At 38.2% G+C, this 21,335-nt stretch overlaps 1 protein-coding gene across 1 annotated transcript in view; it reads right to left on the reverse strand.

Moving 5' to 3' along the window:
- Nucleotides 1-21,335, reverse strand: part of COL25A1 (collagen type XXV alpha 1 chain) — a 440,867-nt gene that overhangs the window by 33,469 nt on the left and 386,063 nt on the right. The window contains exons 19-27 of the mRNA XM_081131694.1: nt 20,716-20,778; nt 16,768-16,836; nt 15,962-16,006; nt 14,240-14,284; nt 13,224-13,301; nt 6,807-6,851; nt 3,321-3,365; nt 1,079-1,159; nt 164-226 (exon numbers count right to left, since the gene is read on the reverse strand). Of these exons, the coding sequence (XP_080987820.1) occupies nt 164-226; nt 1,079-1,159; nt 3,321-3,365; nt 6,807-6,851; nt 13,224-13,301; nt 14,240-14,284; nt 15,962-16,006; nt 16,768-16,836; nt 20,716-20,778 (534 nt within the window). The remainder of the gene's footprint in view (nt 1-163; nt 227-1,078; nt 1,160-3,320; nt 3,366-6,806; nt 6,852-13,223; nt 13,302-14,239; nt 14,285-15,961; nt 16,007-16,767; nt 16,837-20,715; nt 20,779-21,335) is intronic.

A 21,335-nucleotide genomic window follows, 5' to 3' on the forward strand; every position in this document is an offset into this window, starting at 1 on the left:
ATTGTACGAGGCCGACAGATATTTATTGTACAGTTTGACAAACCCAGAGGTTCATGGTCTTTCCACTGTTGATAAGCCATCTGGCAGAGGCTGAGCTGGATGAATAATAGGCCCATTTCAGAGCTTTTCAGGAACCGTGGAAGTTCAGCCACCACAGACTTACAGAAGGGCCCTGAGGACCTGGCAATCCGGAGTCTCCTTTCTCTCCTTTCATTCCGTTGGCACCCTACAAACAACCATTAAGAGAGTTGAGCTGGTCAAGTTATTTCCAAAGTGTAAGGAACAGCTGAATTTCCTCCCAAAACCCATCATCTTCTTGAAATTTTTATATTATACTCATGATATGTGAAAGAAGGACTTAACCTCCTGCATTCTAGCTTCCCCAAATCCCCAGGCCGTGGGTGACATGTGAAATAAAATACAAAGTAAATGTAAACTAAGTTAGGCTTGATTGGCTCAACTTACACACTTCTGAGCATATAATAATATAAATGTTATATTTTTTATGGTGGTGTTCACTTTAAAAGGCAAAGGTCAGTCTTTTAACTACGTTGTCATTAACATTTATTTATACACTTCCTTGTTTTAAAAAAATTGAAGACAGTGAGGTTTTCTGCATTTTTTCCCTACATTTTTCTACAATTTCCCCTCCCAATTCTAGTAAAAATTATGGGGGTGGGGGGATCATAAAGACACCATCCCATAGTATCATACACATAAAGAGAAGACTTTCCAGAGTAATTTGTTTTTTAATTGTTTTGCATCTTTTGGTTTATTTTTTAATTATGGCTTATTTAAAACTGATCAGTTATCACTATCTTATGCATACTAAATTAAAGTGAACAACTTTATTTTTCTATCTTCTAGTGAAACTAATTCAGGAAAACACAAAGGTTTATTTTATAATTCATTTGTTTAGCTGCTTTAAAATTTGTTGTAGAGCCCCAGTTGCAGTAATTAACCAATAATACCTCAAATATTTAAAAATTAGAATATTATATGAAGCATTAGATGAGACTGCAGCTAATAATAGAATTCTTTTCTGATTATTTATCTTAATAGGAACACATAAACATACCGGTAATCCGGGAAGTCCGATTCCTCCTTTTTCACCTGGCATACCTGGGTCCCCCACGTCTCCCTTTGAGCCTTTGAGCCCCTACAAATGATATGGTTTGCATGTAAGAATCATACTGACCCTTGGCAGTTACATCCTAGGGAACACAGAATTCCAGAGCAATTTTGCCAACAGGTAGGTCCTATGTAAAGATGATTCTGATTTTCATTTCTAAGTAGAGTTATTTCTAGTAGCAACCTTCTACATTGAACCAACACTATTTCCCCGTGTAACAGAAGGGATTAAATTCTACCACTTAGGCCATATAAGTATGAAAAACATGAATTTAGGTGTTGACATCATTTCTCCAGATTCCATATTCATAGCTGGCAGCTAATTCTACATCACTGGTCCTGAAAAAAATTTAATGGATTTAATTCTGGTTCAATACACATTTGAACCAGAACCTAGTGTTAGAATAAAAAGGTCCAAAGGAATTTCTCTCATCTCCCACTACATCCCCTCTAGCCCCTTTAAATGCAGAAGTTCCAGTCACCATCAGTGTTCAATGGTCTGATCTATAGACGGTAAATCATTCACTGCACGCTAATGCTCGGAAATGCTTAGAAATACTTCAACTTGCTCTTATTGGTGTTCTCAGGACATCTCTGTGAGGTGATCTGGGGTGTTATTTTTACTTGCCTTTTACTACAAGGAAAAACATAAAGGTATCTTTTGAATGCTAACAACTCTGAATCATTGACACTAATACTGAGTCATTAAGTATTTTCATGGAAGGAAATGCACTCTTCTCATTCCTCAGAACTGCTTCCTCCATGTAATATGCCCAGGTGGCCTGCTCACCAGCAGAGATAATCACAGTTATTACAGTAAGGGGCTCTGAGGCTGCATAATCTGTTCATCTTTTCTACACTAAAAACTACTTGTGGACAGAAATGTGTCTTTTCTTGTTACTTCTATCTATTTTATAGCGCCTACCTCAGAATCACCCATTGGGTGGGTGGGTGGGTGGGTGAGTAGGTGCCTGAATGACTAAATCTACCTGGTTAATCAGACCCTGGTTGGTTTTAGGACTCTAGTAATAGCAGTAGTAGCAGAAGAAAACCTTGTAAACAACTATAGGGAAAAAAAACCCAGCTGTTGTACACATAGGGACCACAAAGCATGTCATTTGCATGTCAAATTTATAATGACTAGTAGTGGGGAAAGAAATATACGACCAGATTTTAAAATTCTAATGTGATCTCTGATTGATATAGTGAATCATCTAAAGTCTCTTCTGTAACTACCACATTTATTTACTGTGACATCATGTAATTTCAACATACAACTCTGATATTAAAATAACTCTTCTCTTAAACTTAATTTCTCTATCAATACCTATCACCCGAGGAGTATATTTCACTAACTGTATCAAGAATCCCCTTGATCTCTTATGATCTACTTGATTTTAGCCATTTCTTGGGTAAATAATGGAAGCGCAGAAAACATCAAATAGCTTGAAACTAAGCCTATGACTTGATTCTGAAATTTGAATACTGTCCACAATCCCCTGGCCAGATTCTTTTCAGCTTATGGGCCAAATCCAGCCCAGGTTTGTTTATGCACAGGCTGAATGTTATAAAAAAATGTTTTTAAGGGGCATTAAAAGGATATGCAAAAGAAGCTGTATGAGGCCTGCAAAGCCTAAAACATTTACTATCTGGTCCTTTATAAAAAAAGTTTGCCAACCTCTGTTTTAGGGGAATCCCTCGGAGAAACTGCCATATTCTGCAAAGCTGCCACTGCCCTGCCTGTTTCTGCCTCTCCTAATGACCTAGAAAATTAGCTGTAATCTTTATTTGAGAAAAGAAAACACATATAAGCAGTATCTAACTTTGTGGAAACTATGTCACTGATTTTCATCTTGAATCACTTATACTCACTGACAAAAAGTAGGCCGTTTTTACTGAATAGGTAATAGGTTTACAAGTCTATTAAAAATTCACAAAGGTATCACTGGTAGATTGATAAGGAGTCTTAAGACAAAACGAAAGCATCATATAGCTTGTATTTTCTGCAAAGAAAACGGTCTAATTTAAAACCAACTGCTTTTTAGAGTTAATGTAGTCCCCAGAACAGATGGTGGAAAAAAAGAGAGGCTATCATATATCCACATGCATGCCTTTCCTGGCTTCAAACCTTTAACAAAAGTAGTGAGCAATAACAATGCTTTAAATGACAGTATGTATCTGAAAATTACCTGCTCTCCGTCAACTCCGGGGATTCCTGGAGATCCTGGCTCTCCCTGTTAAGATAAAAACTGATGGCTTCCTTCCATTTATCACTGGTAGCATACTAAACTATATAAAATTGATGCTAGTTGGTAACAGTACAATTTGACTTTCAGCAAATGTATCATAACCTAAGAATACTCCATTACATCATAGCACATCTCTAAAGAAAGTGAAATAGCATTTTCTTGAATACTATGTACAACAATACTTATGTGTAGCTAAGACCCAGTGTTTTTATTTTTCCCTCATGTGAGATGCAGGCTAAAAAACAAACAAACTGGTGAAAGGAAACTGATAAAAATCATTTGATGGCTTACCCTTTTCTATAGCAACAATTTACATGCCTCAGTTAATTTTTTCTCCTAAAAAATCTGTATGATTTCTCTTATTTTCCAATTTGAGAAAAAAGCAAAAACATGACAGTTATCTTAAGAAAGAATAAAACATGAAGCCCCATAAGTTCACAATATTTTAACAGGCGCTGCTTGAACCATAGACAAAAATTCATAATGATTGTGGATGTGCTACTTCCAGATAAGCCTTGCTGAAGGATATAATAAATCAGATAATATCTTAATCCACATTAAATTACTTTTGGATCAATTCAATTTCCTATACTATGCAAGGAATGCACTAAATTTACTATTTTTATTATGATTTATTAGAACTCTTGACAAACCCAAAATATATAGGTTTATTTTTTCTTAACTAAAGATGTTCCATTAAAAACAAATTTAAACAATGTGCTAGAGATTTATTCAAACAACAAATGTCCAATCACCTTTCAGTTGGAAAGGTACTGAAAAAATTCTTTGAAAGGCAAGATATTATTTTATATCAATGAATCATGTATTTGGATCCCATTATAAATATCCCTTGTTTCCACATTGTGGAAACTTCATAAAACCAGCTCTTTTGAGAGTTGAATGGCCTGCCTCTCAGACAGAATTCCAAGGGAGCTGACTTGAGACTGTATTTTTCTAGAAAGGCTTGTTTGGTGATGTTTTAAACCACAATATTGAAATGGCTAGAGCTCTTTTCCCCGGTAAAAAACTTTAATGGCTATTGGCCATAACATGAAATCTGAGCTTTCCAATGTTTTAGAAAGCATGACAAACAAATGAAAGGCAAAAAAAGAAAAAGAAAAGAAAGGGCTTTTCTTTTCCAGATTTCCTGCTCTTTGTGGTAGCAGCAAAGTTTATTTTGCCACAAACAAGCCTGCTGAGGTTGGATGCAACTGGCTAAGCCCTAGTTTCATTCAGTCTGAAAACTTGTCAGCGCTCTGGGTCCAATAACAATTGCTTTGCTAAACTTTTACCTTCAAAATGTGACCCAGGAGTGTTTAAAAGAAGAACATAATTCATGAGTTACTCAATTATCCTTCACCCATCAAAAGTGGTTTGGAAAGGGTTATGTGATGTGTAAGAAGTCAAACAATCCTCGTTTGATAAATGAAGGAGCAATGCTAATTGAAAAAGTTCTCATTCAGTCTGAGGCTGTGAGTCCTGAGTGAGAATGGGGTTTATATTTGATTCAAGGCTGCATTTGCTGAGTCTTGGTCATAGGCACATCTCACCCCAATTATCCCAACCTTCTCAAGGAGAGATCATGAGACATATAAAGAACTATATCAACTAACCCAAGATCTCAATGACAAGATCCTTGTGAGGGGTGGGGCAGAGTGACAGCACAGTGGCAAGGATGGCAGGGTAAGAGGTAGGAGAGTATGACCGTCTCCTCCCACCCCATTTGTCTAGATATTCATTTGGCCGATTTCCCTGTCTTTCAGTTTCAGCTCCAAGTCATCCTTGACTCCCAAGGCTGAGACAGACTTCTTAATTCCCATCTTGATCAAAGCAGTTACTCTTATTTATAAATAATTATACCTTCACCTGCCTATCGCCCTCCCCAGGCTGTAATCCCCTGGTTGAAACCCCTTACTGTACCTTAGTATTCTCACTAGACATTAGTACTGATCACAGAGTAGAGGCTCAAGAATTACTTACTGAATAATTGAGTTAATAAATGAATAGCAATTGGTTTATAAAGCAAAGGGATGTAGGTTTTAATGACATAGCCTTCTTGGCTAGGTGGTCCTTGTTGCCCCTGTGGGTCAAGGGATGGGGACCCTTTGGGCTTCTGCAGGTGTCCGGGCTGTAAGGAAGAGTTAAGTCCTAGAAGCTGAGGGGCCTGTAGGAAATGAGGCGCACATTTAGCACGGGTGACAATTTGGGTTCTGGAGACTCAGTCCAATGAAGAGATGAAACAAGGAACTCAGACCTTGGTTGACTCTACAGAGAGGAAAAACGGATCTGCAGGCTTCCTTCTAGGCTGTCTAGTCCAGCTCCCCAAGATACTAAGGAATACAGCCCGGCTCGTTCACCACGAACAAAGGCTGGGCACGGCTGTACATCCCTTAGGGACCAGAGTGTGGTGCAGAAACGAAGTTAAAAACCCCAAACTGTACACTGTTGTACAGGAAATCTGTTTGAAATTAAGGTCTATGTTCAAATATATTTCCCATAACCAAGGACCTCAGTAATATTTTACTTTATATTTCTTTTTATAACAGAAAAATATGCTAGCTTTCTGTTCTTAAGTATCTTGAAAGAAAAGAGTACCAAAGCTGATGTGGGTGCGTGTGTGTGTATGATAGACTTAGCAAATAAACCGCCTTAAGAGGCAGAAACAGAAGATGGATTTCTAAACCACCTGAATGGCCCACAAAAATCCAATGATGAAAGTCGTATTTCAACACTCATTCTTAGTTCTGAAAAGCCAGACTAACCGGCCATGTGCGAAGAGACCAAATAACTAAGCTTTAGTTTGGAGGGAGAAGGCAAATGCCAGCAACGAGTTTTAAATATAATCGAATAACTCTAGGTTGCTACTGTTCATAGTTGGTACGTTTCATTAGACAAGATTTAAATGGCAGAATGTCTGAATATATATATAATAATAGAATGCTATAGAAATGACTCAAAAATGATTCCTCAAATTGCCACTGCGACTGCATCATGCTAAAGCTCCCCCTAGTCTTTTTACTACAAAAGAATTAGAGGGAAGGATCTTTTGTAGTGAGTGTCCGAGTAAATTTTCCTTCATCCCCCTCTATTTAAATGTTTTCCTTTCTTCATGGACAACATTTTGTGTTTCTTTACATTTGTAATTTCTGTAAAACATGTTTTCCCCTGTTTGATACTGTTTTTCTCAGTGTCCTCCTAAGCTTAACGCCACCCCTATCTGCCTCCCTTCTTTCCTAATTTTCCTTTTTTCTGATCCTGCTTCCTTCAGCCCAAACCTCAATTTCTAGTCTTACCTCCTTTTAAGCAATATTGCTGATCTCAGCTTCTCCAGCAATTTGTAAGGTTGATTTGCAAAGGTACAAATATTTAATACAGGATTTCCTGCACCACATGCGCTAAATGGAAACAAGTAAAATAAAGAATAACCTTTGGCCCTTGTAGTCCTTGAGGTCCAGGTGGTCCAGGGGGACCCTAAATCCAGAAAAGACAAAGTTGTAAAAGGTAGCCACATCTATGTATTAAATTTTATGCTTCAAATAGTAAGTACACTACACATCTTCCTAATTTCTATCACAATCAAATACCCCCCAATATTGATTTGCAAAAAGGAAAACTCTCACCAGTTACAGACCTACTTATATGCAAAATCATCAACAAACATTTAGGCCAAAATAATACTGAAGATGCTCTTTTTGTTGATTTGAAAAACAATGTAAAATTGCTGCCATCTCACAATTATCTTTTGGGCTTGAATTAGCTTTTTAATATTATCTGTGTTTCTAGACACATTTCTCCCCTCCCCACCAAAAGGCTTTCCTTTCCCAAACACTAAAAAACAAAGCTAAACAGTTAAGATAAGGCCAAAGACTTTAAAGAAAAATAACTTTTTTTCCTTGACTTTTTCACTAAACAGACAAAGTGGTTCAACTGGGGCAAATGTGAAAAAGGTTATTAATATAAATGTCAGATAAAAACAACTGCTACATTAGTACCATTATGAGCGGCATGCACTGACATCAAACCCAAAGCCACACACCACAGATATCATGCAATAAGAGTTACCGTGACAGTTAGGGTGGTAATCCTCTGTTGGGAAAATGTATTGATAAAGACAGAGTTACCTATTTTGTGTGCCAAAGTACAGTAACACATTTCTGAAATAAGCAACGTTTTGAATATGTTTTGGCAAGCCTGATATGTCATAAGGAATTGACAAGAATGTGAGAGCGTATTGTCCTATCTTCAAATGAGTACACTGTACTGTAAAGATTCTTTTAAACATTATTTTTAGAATTTTATTTTTAAAAAATCTGTGGATAAAGAAAAAAGAAAATGTCAAAGTTTTAATTCACCAATTTTTATTTGTTTATTTATTTATTTATTTAATTTATTGATTTGAGAGAGAGAGAGAAACATCAGTTTGTTGTTTCACTTATCTATTGGTTGCCTCCTGTATGTGCGCTGACTGGAGATTGCACCCGCAACCTTGGCACATCGGAATGATGCTCTAACCAACTCAGCTACCTGGCCAGAGATAATTCACCTGATCTTTTAAAATTATGTAGTAAAATACTACACACTAGAGGTTTTTTAGTGTAACTGTTACCTGAGAAACTTCATCATTTATACAAGCTGTATTCTAGAGTAATTTGATTAGAGAAAACCAAACAATCTAATTGTGGAAGTGATATTTTTTCTCTTTTAGTCTGGACCTCACAGTGCACATGCGAACACCATGTCTAAAGACAGAAGCCGACATGGGATTCATCTAGTTTTTTAATGTAAAGCGCTAGAGTTCTGTAACAAAATATATTCTCTGAAAGTATGAATCTCCAAAACGCTTGGTCCCCAATCCATGAATCATTTTTATATTCATATTTTCTAGCTTAAGTCTTGTGCTAAATGTCCTATAAGGCCTATGACCAATTTATGCAACTATAGAGGGGCAAAGATTCCCCATTAGGCACTCCAGTCCCAACAGAGAAACATGGAATTCCTTGTAAGCTTGTGAATACCGGCCTAACACCACCCCTTTGTTTTCCACTGCTCCACTCCAATTTCTGATCCAAGTTGTTGTTGCTGTTTTTCATTATTGTTGCTGTAAAAAATAATCTTTACATTATCTATCATACCTCAAACACTTGAGTCTCTAGTGACATGATCTCATTACTCCTTAGAAAACAATTTGTTTATGCATATGTATAAATGGCTCAATTCTATACCCTATGATAAAATCTGTTATGGTCATTACAGCCTCGGAGAAAACATAGTAGGAGAAAATTACCAGTACTTCTAAGACAAAGGCAAAATGACCGCAAATTGGGGCAAGGTTATAAAAAAAGCCATGGCCTAGATTTTTATACCATCATATTTATGTAAATTAAGATACCACTTACTTTATTCTTATGGGATTCACCTAAAGCAAGAGTCGAATTTATGGTTACGAGAAAGCTATTTCTTTGCACCTACAGGCAGATGAGTCTTTTTTTTTTTTTAAATATGTGTTTATTGATTTCAGAGAGAGGAAGGGAGAGGGGGAGAGAGAGATGGAAACATCAATGAGGAGAGAGTCACTGATCAGCTGCCTCCTGCACGCCCCTGGGGATGGAACCTGCAACCCAGGCACGTGCCCTGACCGGGAATCGAACAGAGATCTTCTAGATCATAGGTCGATATTCAAACACTGAGCCACGCCAGCAGGGCTAGATGAGTCATTTTAAAAAGACTGTTAGAAAATTATACAGTATAAATTATTTTTTTATCATTGCCTTCCAATTACATAGTGCAATTTTAATTAGAAAACAGAATCATAAGACCTTAGAAAGGGAAGGGAGCTTAAAATGCGAACTCTTGGAGGTTTTCCAACATGTGCCATATATAATTCATTTTTCACCTAAACACAAAACTAGTTTGTCTTTTTTTAAATTTAAGGATAACAGCATGTTTTATAATGAGGTGCATAATAAAAGAATATTATTAATGGTAACTGAACTATCTAACAGATGGGTTTTAAATGATCTTGTTAAGTAACTGTTTTTAAAAATTATACAGGGCAGGTTCCATCCAGTTAGTAGAAGAACGACAGAAAACTAAGCTAACTTCTCAAAACCAGAGTTTTTCCTGCCATTCTGAAGCACCGTGGGCAGACACACACATGCCCTAAAGATGTTTGCTCATGTTGGACTTCTCATACCTGGTTCTTCTAAGTTAGAGCTACATAAACTCCGCAGGATTCTCTCCTGAAGTTCAGTAGTGATTTGAAACCCAGGCTGTTGGTAGTGATGGAGAAAGACATGCGATTCTCTGGTGAGGTCTGATGGGCAACGGGAGGCATGAGCTAGAGCGGCTGCCAACTGGTTAAAGGCTGGCAGCCTGCTTTGTGATTTATCCCCTGAGATACTTGTGTAAATCGCTTTAGAATTAAAGGTTATTTTCTTTCCTTTCTGACAAAGACGCAAGCTTAAAATCACCCATGATTTACACCGGACAACGGGTTTAGTTTGAATGGTGTTGTGGAATTTTAAAAGCCTGAAGAGGAAATGGAGAGATTTTACTGCATATTGTGGAAATGTAACCACCTTAAATAAAAATCAAAATAGGTGGCTTATGGCAAATGTTCATGTAAATGACAATTTTCGCTATTGAATAGTAAAATTTTATATGTGTAATGTGATATTTCCATAACTGTAATAAACTCCTATTTATCTAATTATCCTAGACGTTTTTGCAGATATTTTTAGAGGAGGTAATGGTGAAATGAAATTGGCAAAACTGTGAAAATCCATCACTGGTTGGAGAATTAGAGAAATAAATGTCTGCTGCTTCCTTTCAACCTAATGGCTATTGAGTTTAGTTCATCTTTTTAGTGACTCTTAATCCACTAGAGCACAAATAAATTAGGAAAACAAATAAATAGTTTTGAAGTGAAAAAAGAAACTATAAACTATTTACAAGTACAACGTAGAGTTGCCCTAACAAGTTCATAAGAATAATAAATCTGTGGAGGTTGAGATATGAATATGAAGTAGTTGATTATGATGACTGTTGACTTGTTTACAGTCATGCAGAACTCAAGGTGAGAAGAGGAAACTGAGCACACATATTGTTTCATATCAAGATGCAGGTGTCAGAATTTTAATAAAATACTGTGTGTGTAAGTAAGCACACCAGCAAAAGTGTTCAGGAGCTCCTGAAAATAATCCTAAGCATAATGTTAGAATTTATAGACCCTTAGAAAAAAAATCTATTAAAAAAAATTCTCATTTTACAAATGTGATCAATGAAGTATGGATATATTGATTTCCCTAAAATGACTAAGCTAGTTAGTAGTAGAGGGGAGATCAAAACAAAGATTATAGTTTTAGGCTAAGTGATGCCCTTTCTTAACTAACCAGTTTCTGTTAATGTTACCATAAGTCTTTGAATTTTTTGAGATAGAAATTGCTCCATCCCAGGCTCTGTTCTTTCACAGGATGCTTTAAAAGTATTCTTCCACAATATTTCAGAAAATGGCCAATAATATTGGAGCATTTTTTGGAAGGTAAGAGAATGGCTACCTCTTAAAGATTGTAGTAAGAATTATGGTACCATTGGAAGCAGTATAAGGAAAATTTACAACATTATTAATAAATTAAGTTTAAAAAGTGTCCCTATATTTTATAAGAACTTTGAAAACACAGTAGGTGCACTTAAGCTTCCTGTTCAGTTTCTCTTTCTTTACATATGCCAGTGGGAAGAACAGAAGAAGTAGGCTGAGCTGAATATAGACTCTGTAAAAACTACTTAAAAGTGGTAGTTGTGGCAAAGGACCCACAGAAATGTAGGTCTATCATAATTAGAGAATGTTAGTGAAGTCATGAGGATAGGGGGAAAAAAACCCAAACAAGTACAAAATAGCAAATATTTAAAACAACCGATTTGTCTTTCAAGCAAAGAAATGGATCGTCCATAATTGTACATATGAGCAAAGTAGACTCACTTCAGTCTACCAATAAGTTTATTTAATATTTACTCCCAGACCTGTGTCAAGCATGTTGGGGGACACAGAGTAAGCATAAAATATGTTTCCTGTCACCAAGTAACTTCCAGTCAGGTAAGCAGCAAGATTAAAATAATTTATGTGATTTAGGAATAATTAAATGTTAAACTACTAGGCCCTGACTGCTAATGTTTAAAAGGATTAAAGGGAGGAACTCGTCTGGATGGTGGCAGTGGACTGTTGGAAAGGATTTAGATGGAGGAAAGAAAGGAAAGCAGAATGGGATGAGCCAGACAAAAAGAGGGGGATTTTTATGGATATGATCAATAGGACCACTTCTGGTGAAAATGTGTTCCGGAGAAATAGAAAATTCTGTACAGGAAAGACAGGATTATAGAGACTTAAAAGTCAGATGGAGCAGTTTGAGCTTGACAGAGTAGGCGAGGGGGTCCATTTAAGTTTCTGAGAAGATTGAAGCCATCAAAATGGTAAAAATTAGGAAAATTAGCCTTGGAGTGATGTACAGGATGGATCAGAAGAGCAAGGAGGCACGAGGGCAGAGGAATTGGCTGAGGGCTTGCTGCAGTGTTAGGCCTGAAATATACAGGATGTGGATCTAGTTGGGAATGGATAGGATAGGGGCAACCTCAAGAGACAGTTTAAAAACAGGAAAAGTAGCATCTAGTGAGACATAATGGATGAAGGACTAAGAATAGTTTAATAATAACTCTAAAGTTTTTTAAGAAATTCAAAGGCTTATGATATCATTATCAGGAACTGGTTAGTTAAGAAAGGGAATTGCTTGGTAGGTGGGAAAGATAACCAGTTTAACTTTGTGTCTTGGTGGAAGTCTATAACCAATGGTGCATCCATGGAGGAAATATTCCTAGAGAGCTGGAGGCACATGCAGAATCAGACACGGCAATGAACGATTTGGGAGCAGCCATAACACAGAAGGATTTGGGGCGATGTACCAAGAAAAGACCAGAGACTTGAGGATACCAAAAATTAGGGAGTGGACAGAGAAACTGGAAATACAAAAATAGAGTAGACCCATCAAAGAAGAAAAGTGGAAGAAATAAGAGTAGAGGATCAGAGAAACCAGGAAGAAAAAGTTTCAAAAGAGGAAGTTTTTTTCAGTATAAATGTGACAGAAAAGTCAAGGGTGATAAGTACAATGTGCTTGACCTAGAGGTTATTAGTGACCTTTGCAGGAGAAGTTACAGCAGCCTGATGACACAGGCTGGAATGCAGGAGTCTAAGCATGAAAAGGGGGAATAGCAGATGGAGACAAGCCACGCAGTCTATGGTTTTCACTTAATGAGAGAAAAAGAATTGAATGGTAGCAGTAATAAGAAACACCCACCGAGGACTTGTCATGTGCCAGGCATTTAGCTATTTACAGCTCACAACAACTATAGGAGGTGGATACGACAACTTTCCTTAGAGAAAACTGAGGCATGGAGAAGTAAATGAGCTTGTCATAGGTCATGCATTTAGTAAGACAAAGAGTTGAAAGTTGAACCCTGGCAGCTTCAACTCCAGAACCACAGGGCTCTTCACTGCTTTGCTAGGCTTGCTTTTCAAGCAACGAGGCAAAGATTGGTGAAACGAACACAAGGTTTCAACCAGGTAAGACTCAAGCATAGCTGAAGGTGGAAAGGAAAGTTTGAAAGATTGAAGCGTGGTAGGAAATGAAGAAGATAAACGGGTCGGAAGTGGGGGTGGGTTCAGAATAGGGAGAGGGTGTGCTTTGAGCGGTGGAGCCCTCTGGGATCCCAGGGGCATGGAAGCTGATATTCACACATATTACATGGTGCTCATCAGCGTCACTGTCTGTGTCAGGGCGGGGAGCAGTCACTTGCCTGCAAGGCTTCATGGAGGTTGCCATTATAGTCTATGATCTCGGTGGCTCCTTGATCCCCCTTTTGACCAGGTGGACCCTATGAAAAAAACCAACCAACAGGAAATCATGTGGGTGAGGCTAGGATATATGGGGTACTAGGGCAAGAATAGAAATAGAAACTTGCAGCTCTTTGACCATCAATTCCCCACTAGGGCACAACCGAACTTTAGAATAAATACATAGACATGTCCTTATTTCAAAGGACACGAACCATTTCTAACTTCCTTGTCTGTGGCATGTTAAAGATATGAAATCTGAATTAAAAAAGAGGTATGACTCAACCTCTGAAACTGTTCTCTGAAAACTATAAAATGTAGGCTCATCTGATTCGACTTGCAAGCATTCATTGGCTTTAACCATATTTATTAAAGCCACCCCTAACCTTTTCTAGTTCTCTACAACTCAAAGATTGTGACCTCATTCTCTAAGGAGATAGGACACTGTTTTTAGGAAATGCATGGTTTTCCCAACAGGGAAGAGTTCTATTAAAATAAAACCAAAGAGGGAACGTAAAGGAGAAGACATATATTTTCCAGACTTCTATACTACTCATTAGCTCTGCCACTGAATTGCCATTAGTCATGTATAATTCCCTGCCTGTGTTTTAACAAAAGGCTTTGAAAATATGGGTGATTGCTTTCCTAATAATTGGGTTAAATGAGAAATGGAAATCTACTAGCTGGATGACTATGGGCTTGCTATTGCTCGTTCAGCAGAGGGAAAGTAGAGAGAGTTCTTTAGACCTTCTTCTCTTGAGCTGATTTTATGTGTTAGAATCTACACACTCATTGCTACTGGTGACTGAAATTAAAAATAATAGGAAAGGAGAGGAATTAGGAATAATTATAGTCATCTACCTCCAGTGCTGTTATTGGGTATTATGAGTTCAGGTGGCTCATGAAAAGCCACACAGACACATACTTTAAGTTTGGGCTTGGAGGGTGGGGCAAAAGCTGGGATGAAAGACACACTCACCCTTGGTCCCAGGGTTCCAGAGTCTCCTTTGTCTCCACGGTCACCCTTTCACCAGTGAAAAAAGAAGAAAGTAAATTAGTAGTTGGCCCAACAGTCTAGGAATATCTCAGATCTAAGGATGTATTTAGTACTATATAGCATCACCCTTAATACAACTTCTGAAGTAGAAAGTCACAACTAGAACAATAACCTCCCACATGGCAAATGCTTCTAAGTGAATTAAAATTCCCCTTTCAGATAACAGAGTATCCTGGAACAACAATATAGATGTTAGTTCTCTCCCTAGGGATCTTCAAAAGCAAAGCAAGTGGTTTCCATGACAACCAGAGTACGCTTTTACGTCTGAGACTGAGACATGTTCTTGCCTTTATATGAAAAGATTTGGGGCAAAGGGAAAAGAGCCAACCACTTTGATTGTCTTTCCTTTGAGAAGTAATGTGTAAATAATCGAGACAGGAAAGGAATGAAGAGCTCTTTCTAGGGAGAATCAGAAAGGAAAGGTCACCAGCTAGGCCCTTCTCTGATGATGGGGATTTAAGGAAACGTGTCCCTGTAGCTACAGGCATTTTAACACTCAGAAGGTGCTGAAGTGGACAGCAGCTGGCTGGGACTGTGGGCAGGGCTGAAGGTCAGGGGTAGGGCAAACCCAGCTCTCCCTTTTAAAAAGTTATATGAAAAAACCTCTGAAGTTCCATTTAAGGTGTTATTACCCAACCTGGAGAGACATAAGAAATAGTCCAAGCCTCAAACTGCACACACACCACTCTGAGAACACTCAAAATTCTCAGAAGTCTAAACAGAAACATTGGAGAAGAGATTTGAACCTGTACAGATTTGAAGGTTCTTTAAACCAGCCTTAAATTTATAGAGACTTTTTCTAAATGGAATGCAAAGCATTTTGATATGTCTTTCTACATATTCCTATAAATTGGGAAAGGACCAATGAAGAGAAGCAGGAAAAGGGATTATAATTTTTATCCATCCACATTGACCCAGAATAATTAAATTTGCTATATAAATGGAGAATAATTTCTGCTCTGTTTTCTTTATTTTGTACCCATTTTCCATGTTATTTGCTAATAGCATTTTAGACTCTACTAACAGTGTATAGATAATTGCAAATATTATAAAGAACATGGTAAAGGAAAGAATTTCAATTGGTGGTGAAATTTTCATGCAATGAAGGGAGTCAATCAACTTAAAAGCAAAGTAGCCCTGGCCAGATGGCTCAGTTGGTTGGGGTTGTGGGTTTGATTACCCATCAGGGCACATATGTAGGTTGCAGGTTTGATCCCTGGTCAGGGCACAACAGGAGGCAACGGATGGATGTTTCTCTCTCTTTCTCTAAACATATCCTTGGGGGAGGATTTAAAAAACGCAAAGTGTAATTTGAACATGTACCACAAAGATAGCCAGTAAATGAAAACTAAGATTATACCATACGTAAGTTAAACTAAGTACAGCACTTAATTTTTTCCCAAAGAAACTATTATGAAACAGGAAATACAATGTCCCTTAAAGAACAGTCTGAAGCACAGGGGCACACAAAAACAAACGAGGTGAAACAAACCGACGGCTTTGAGATCTCATCATAGGGATGAAATTATTGCCACCCCAGTGTGTGAAAGAGTTTAATTTAAAACACGATTCTCTGTGGAAGAGGCAAAAAGCACAGCTCTTGAAGGCCTCCTGTTATATGAAAACCATTGCCCGGTTACTGACCTTTGACCCCTTTGGGCCTCTAGCTCCTGATTCACCTTGTTTCCCCTGTCACAGGAGAATATGGTGAGAAAAAAGAGAGAGACAGAGGAGGTGAGAACAGGAAAAAGAAATTGTCAGTGACGTAAAAATGGAAACACTTTATTTTAACTGCCATACTATGTGGCTCCGTGTAATGCTGGCTATTAAAACAGTAAACGACAGTATCGTCACAGTGTCCCTGGTTCACGCCCCGGTCTCCCTGCCAACCTCCACCCCACCGCAGCTGAAGACCCCCCTCCCGCCAGGGCTGGGGCGAGCTCTGTGAATGATTCTCATCAGTCTCAACAGTGTTTGCTCAAATTTCCCTCTCATCAAAGAGTAAATAATTTCCTGTGTCTCTAGGATGGGTTATTAAAATAAAGTGTTACCATATTAGTTTGCAGAAGTTCAGAGGAATAAAGATTGAACAGTCAAATAAATCCTTAGCGCTAATATTTTCAAGGTGTTATCAGTAAGTTACCATCGAAGCTAAACATAACACATATCAACACGTCCTCATGAGTTTCAATACCCACTGAGTGAAAATGTGTTAATGACAGCACCTCCCCCTTGACATTTGGATGTGTGATGAAAGTTGTTCAGAGAAAAGACAGAGAACTGGGGAAGTTAAATTGTAAAATTCCTTTTGAAAAGAACCAATTGGTGTACATTTCAATAAATTATTAATACCTGGTGAGGAATTTTTAAAATTTAGTTTCATGTTCTAAAGCAAGGGGCACACATTTCCAAACCAAAGAATGGTATTTTCCAATGTAAAAATAACTGACCTTTGGTCCAGGGGTTCCAGGCTCTCCTCGCTCCCCTCTTCCAGGAGGCCCTGCCTCCCCTCGTTCACCCTGTCACAAATTGCAAAATCCGTAAATGGCAGCCCTCCTTTCCCTCTCCCCCTTCCCAGCTGGTCCCTGTAGATTAATAAGTAAGTTGAATAAAATTAAAGAAAGCAGAGAGTTGCTATTTATTTATCACGTACCCAACACTGTATTAATCTCAACATGAATTATCTCACTTAATAAAATTATTGCTCAGTCAATTGTATTATCATTTTCATTTGATAGATAAGGAAGTGAACTGGTAAATGCCTATGTTGGTAAATGGAAGGCCTTTAAAGGTACTTTATGAGGGCCATCATGATACCTCAAAACACAAATAGATATAGTTTTCATTCTTCAGCCACTTTCTCAGTACTGTTGGGATGAAGCATGGCAAAGCGGTTAAGGCTTTGTAATGGCCTAACTTGTCACTATAAAGGCCAGGCTACTTGTAATCCCACATCCTAGGTCTTAACCCTGGCTCTATTATTTATCAGTTCTGTGTTTTGGGGCAAGCTAGTAAGTTCCAAAAGCCTCAGCTTCCTCTGTAAAATATAGAAAATCATAGCACTAATCTCATAACTTATAAATGTAAAGTGCTCAGCATGGTACAAAACATATAGGCGTTACAGCTCTTACTCTCTTCATAGCTCTGTGAGGTATGAACATTGTCACTGCCCCCAAGGACCCTAGTGGTCTAGTTAGACAGACAAGACCCACATAACAAAACAGTTAAGAATTAAGGAGTAATTGAAAGCCAGAGAAAAGAAACCCCATGGGGTTTTCAATGGTCCAGACTGGCTCCTTGAAGGCGACACTTGAGACATTTTCTGAAGGATAAGTAGGTTGTATTTTATAATTATTGCTGTTTACCACTGTGCTATTGAGTGCAGGAACTGCACAAAACACTTTACATCCATTATCCTATTTAATCCTCAGGACAGATGAGAAAGGTGTTAGTACTCACAGTCTACAGATGAGGCAACTGAAGCTCAGAGGGGTTAAGTAACTTTTTCAAAGTCACAAAGCTTTTATAAGGAAGAGCTGTAATTTAAAACTGATTGGGCTCAATCTTCAACTTCTGTATAAATATTTTTGTATGTAATCCTTTGAACATCTCTGGTCATTTTCTTAAAATAAATTTGTAGTTGGGGAATTGTTGTGTCAAGAAGTATGAACATTTTAGAAGTTTGCCAAATCACCCTCCAGGAAGACAGTGCTGTTGTATACTCTGCACACAGCAGGCTGTCCAGCTTCCTGCATGATGGGCAGAATTTCAATAGTCAAACAGGTTTGAATTCAGTCTGGTGTTACCATGCTTATGGGTGAGAGAGGCATCCTCCTCACTGGAGGATCTGATTCGTCTTGGAAAGGAAAAGAAAATAGAATTGGATCCGTGATGGGTGATGCAGGGCTTTAAATTCCGTATCATTCCCTCTCTGGGAAGCCTTTATGGTTGGGCAGGGGAGGTGGGAGAGAGCAGGGCAAGGATGAGAGAAGACTCAGTAGGTTGCTCTGCACCAACCAAAGAGAGTGGGACAATGGAGAAGGTGGAAGGAAGGCGGGGGGCTTGAGGGATGCAGGAAATGGAAAAGATGCTCTGAGGGCTTTTCCAGGGATTAGAGACTGAAGCACTTCTGCTGATATATGGAATTTTAAGAAAGTAGCATATTTGGTGTTTCTCTTACTATTTTACAGAAGAATTCTAAAGTAGTAACTATAAGCTCATTTTAGGGAAAAACAGAAATCTTAGAAAGTCATTTATCTGTAATATACCATAGGAGTGGAGTTAGTATATCTTTACCTAGAACCACTTTTTTAAAAAAATCACAATGCCCCTAATTAGTTACTTATCACTTTCTGAAATTATATTATTTGTTTACTTCTCCCCCCCCCCCCCCCACACACACACTAGAAGGTAAGCTTCAGGAAAGCAGAGACTATTTTTGTGGCATTTACTTTTCATTCTCAAATACTAAAAAAATGCCTGGCAAAAAAAAATTGTTGAATTAATGAATAGACAGTATTACTCAAAGTATTCTAAGTTATTGGGAATAACACCCCATTTCTTTAGACTGCTATAGGTCTCCCCCAGGACTGAGGTAGACTCTGAGGATTCAGCAATTTGTAAACAGATTTTTAAATGCCATTATATGCCTTCCTTCATTATGATTTCTCTTCACTGTGTTGGGGGGAAAAGCACAGTATTAGTTTATGTTTTTAATCTGAATTGAGTGGTACAAATCCAGATTACCTATACAACTGGAAAAAAAACTAGTGTTTGGCTGGAAGAGACTTTTAAATAATCATGACTCTTCCATTATGGTATCAAATTCATGTAAGATAGGCAGTTTAGCTGAAAAACCAAACCTCACACTATTGTTAATGAAATGAATATCCTATCTACACCCCTTCTGGTGGAAATACAAAACAGGTGCAGTGCAGTCTTCACTTTGAGTGAGGTTCAGCATAGTACCTGTTATAAAAGTATCTGATCTGTAAAATCAGGCTGGGTGTTTCATGAACAGAAAATAATGTTGATTTTATGCCTCTATCTCTGGATTTTTTTTGAAGCTGTGGAATAGTTTGACATCAGTAAACTAAAGAAGAGATATTTAGGCCTAAACTCCACTCTCTGTTCCCATGCTTCTTCTATTTTCCCTTGTTTAGCAAACCAAACATTTAGAGGTTAGCTCCTGCCTGGCTCTCGGAGGCACTGACCAGGTTTCGCTTGTCTGTGCCTGTAGCGAGGCTGCCCTCCTCTGAGGCTGCAAGCCTGAACAAAAACACTGGTTCTTATATGAACACAGAATGCCCAGTATCCTCTTGCTCTCTCTCTCTATTCCAGAAAGTGTGTTTCTGTGTGAATCTGTTCAGGCTAAAACAGGCATTCCTCATATTTTGTTAATAAGCCTGACAGCTCATTATGTGAAAAAGAAATTGCTTGAAAAAACAGTAATTTTGCATAAATTCAACTGAGCCCTCCCTTGGGCCATCCACATTTTCCATTTACTAGGATTAGAGTTATTTTCTCTTGAGCAGCGGGAATGAGGGCACCTCTGTTAGAACAGACCACGAACGCATTTCTCCAGCATCTGGAAATCAGCCTGGTTTATTTCTGGAGAATGCAATACATGGAGGCAAAGATGGCCCAGGGTTAAAAATCAAAAAATGTAGTTTGATCTAATTTTGCCCCTCCTTTGATTCATGAATCTGTCATGAGTAAAGTTCCATCCTCAGAGCTGTACCTTTTTATGTCTATGTGGGTAGATAAAAAGAGAACTACAGGCCTGACTGTATCTGCAGCAACATAACTTTTTATTTGGCGGCCTATAGATTGTGCTTTTAGAGCCCTCTCTAGGGTTGCCAAGTGGAAGACCATGAGATGGTTTTCATTATAGGATCTTTCTGCAAACGTCATTCAGGATGGATCCTTTTGGGATGAGGCACTTAGGAATCTCTATGACATCAGTACTCCTTGAAATCCAGGGAGTGATGTGGGAATAATAATAATGTTTGATTTACAAGTATGTCCTAAAATCGGTGATAAAGGAGCAGGAGTTAATGAGTTCTATCTCTCCTCCTCAGAATTCCCCCACTTTTCCATATGTCCAGGAAGCTAATAATATCACATCAATTCAGGAGCAATTTGGGGAACAACTAATATATTCGACCCTTCTGTGGTCTTGCCTAAGGCTTTCTAAAATTAACTTCCTATTGCTCTATTTAGTATGGGGTCCCCATTAGAAATGTTAGAATGGCTGAGAGGCTGCTTTAGTTCTTTATTAGGTAAATCTATATGGTCATCGAAATAGTAAAGTTACCCCACATTTCTTTCAACATAATGAACTAAAGGTATATGACAGAAAAATTCAGAAAGGAAGGAAGGGAAAAGACTCCACTCACCTTTGTTCCTGGTAACCCTGGTAAGCCTGGCTCTCCTTGAGGACCAATGAAACCTGGTTCACCCTTTAAAAAGATGGGCGTATGAGATCATTATCACTTGACAGTAAGTCAGTAAAGTTAAACTGACTTCCTTCTACTGGGATTTTACTCCTTTGATCGCATCCAGCTTTCTTGCTGAGATCCAGCTACTGACTATAAAATCAATCTGAATAGCTTTTGATCAACGAGAATACTTTAAGCAAAGCTTTGGAGAAACTCTAGAAAGTAAAATTGGAAAACCAACTAGATAAATGTCTTTATACTTTTCTTTCTCATCTGTTGTCCAGTGCTTCTTACCATTTACCAAATTCAATTACTTAATTATATTTGGGCAACTTTGGTAGGCAGCTTCTATGATAGGCATGAATGATCCCGCCTCCTGGTGCTTCTGTGTATGCCCTCTGCTGAGTACAGACTGGATTTAACCACTCATATCTAATGAACAGAATTTGGCAGAAGTAATGGGATGTTACTTCTAAGTTATAAAAAGGCTGTGGCTTCCATCTCGGGGGCCCTTTCTTGTTCACTTGGATCACGTGCTTTGGGGAAAGCAAGCTGCCATACTGTGAACAGTCCCGTGG

This window comes from Miniopterus schreibersii, assembly GCF_964146895.1.
Source record: "Miniopterus schreibersii genome assembly, chromosome: 1".
Lineage (NCBI taxonomy): Eukaryota > Metazoa > Chordata > Mammalia > Chiroptera > Miniopteridae > Miniopterus > Miniopterus schreibersii.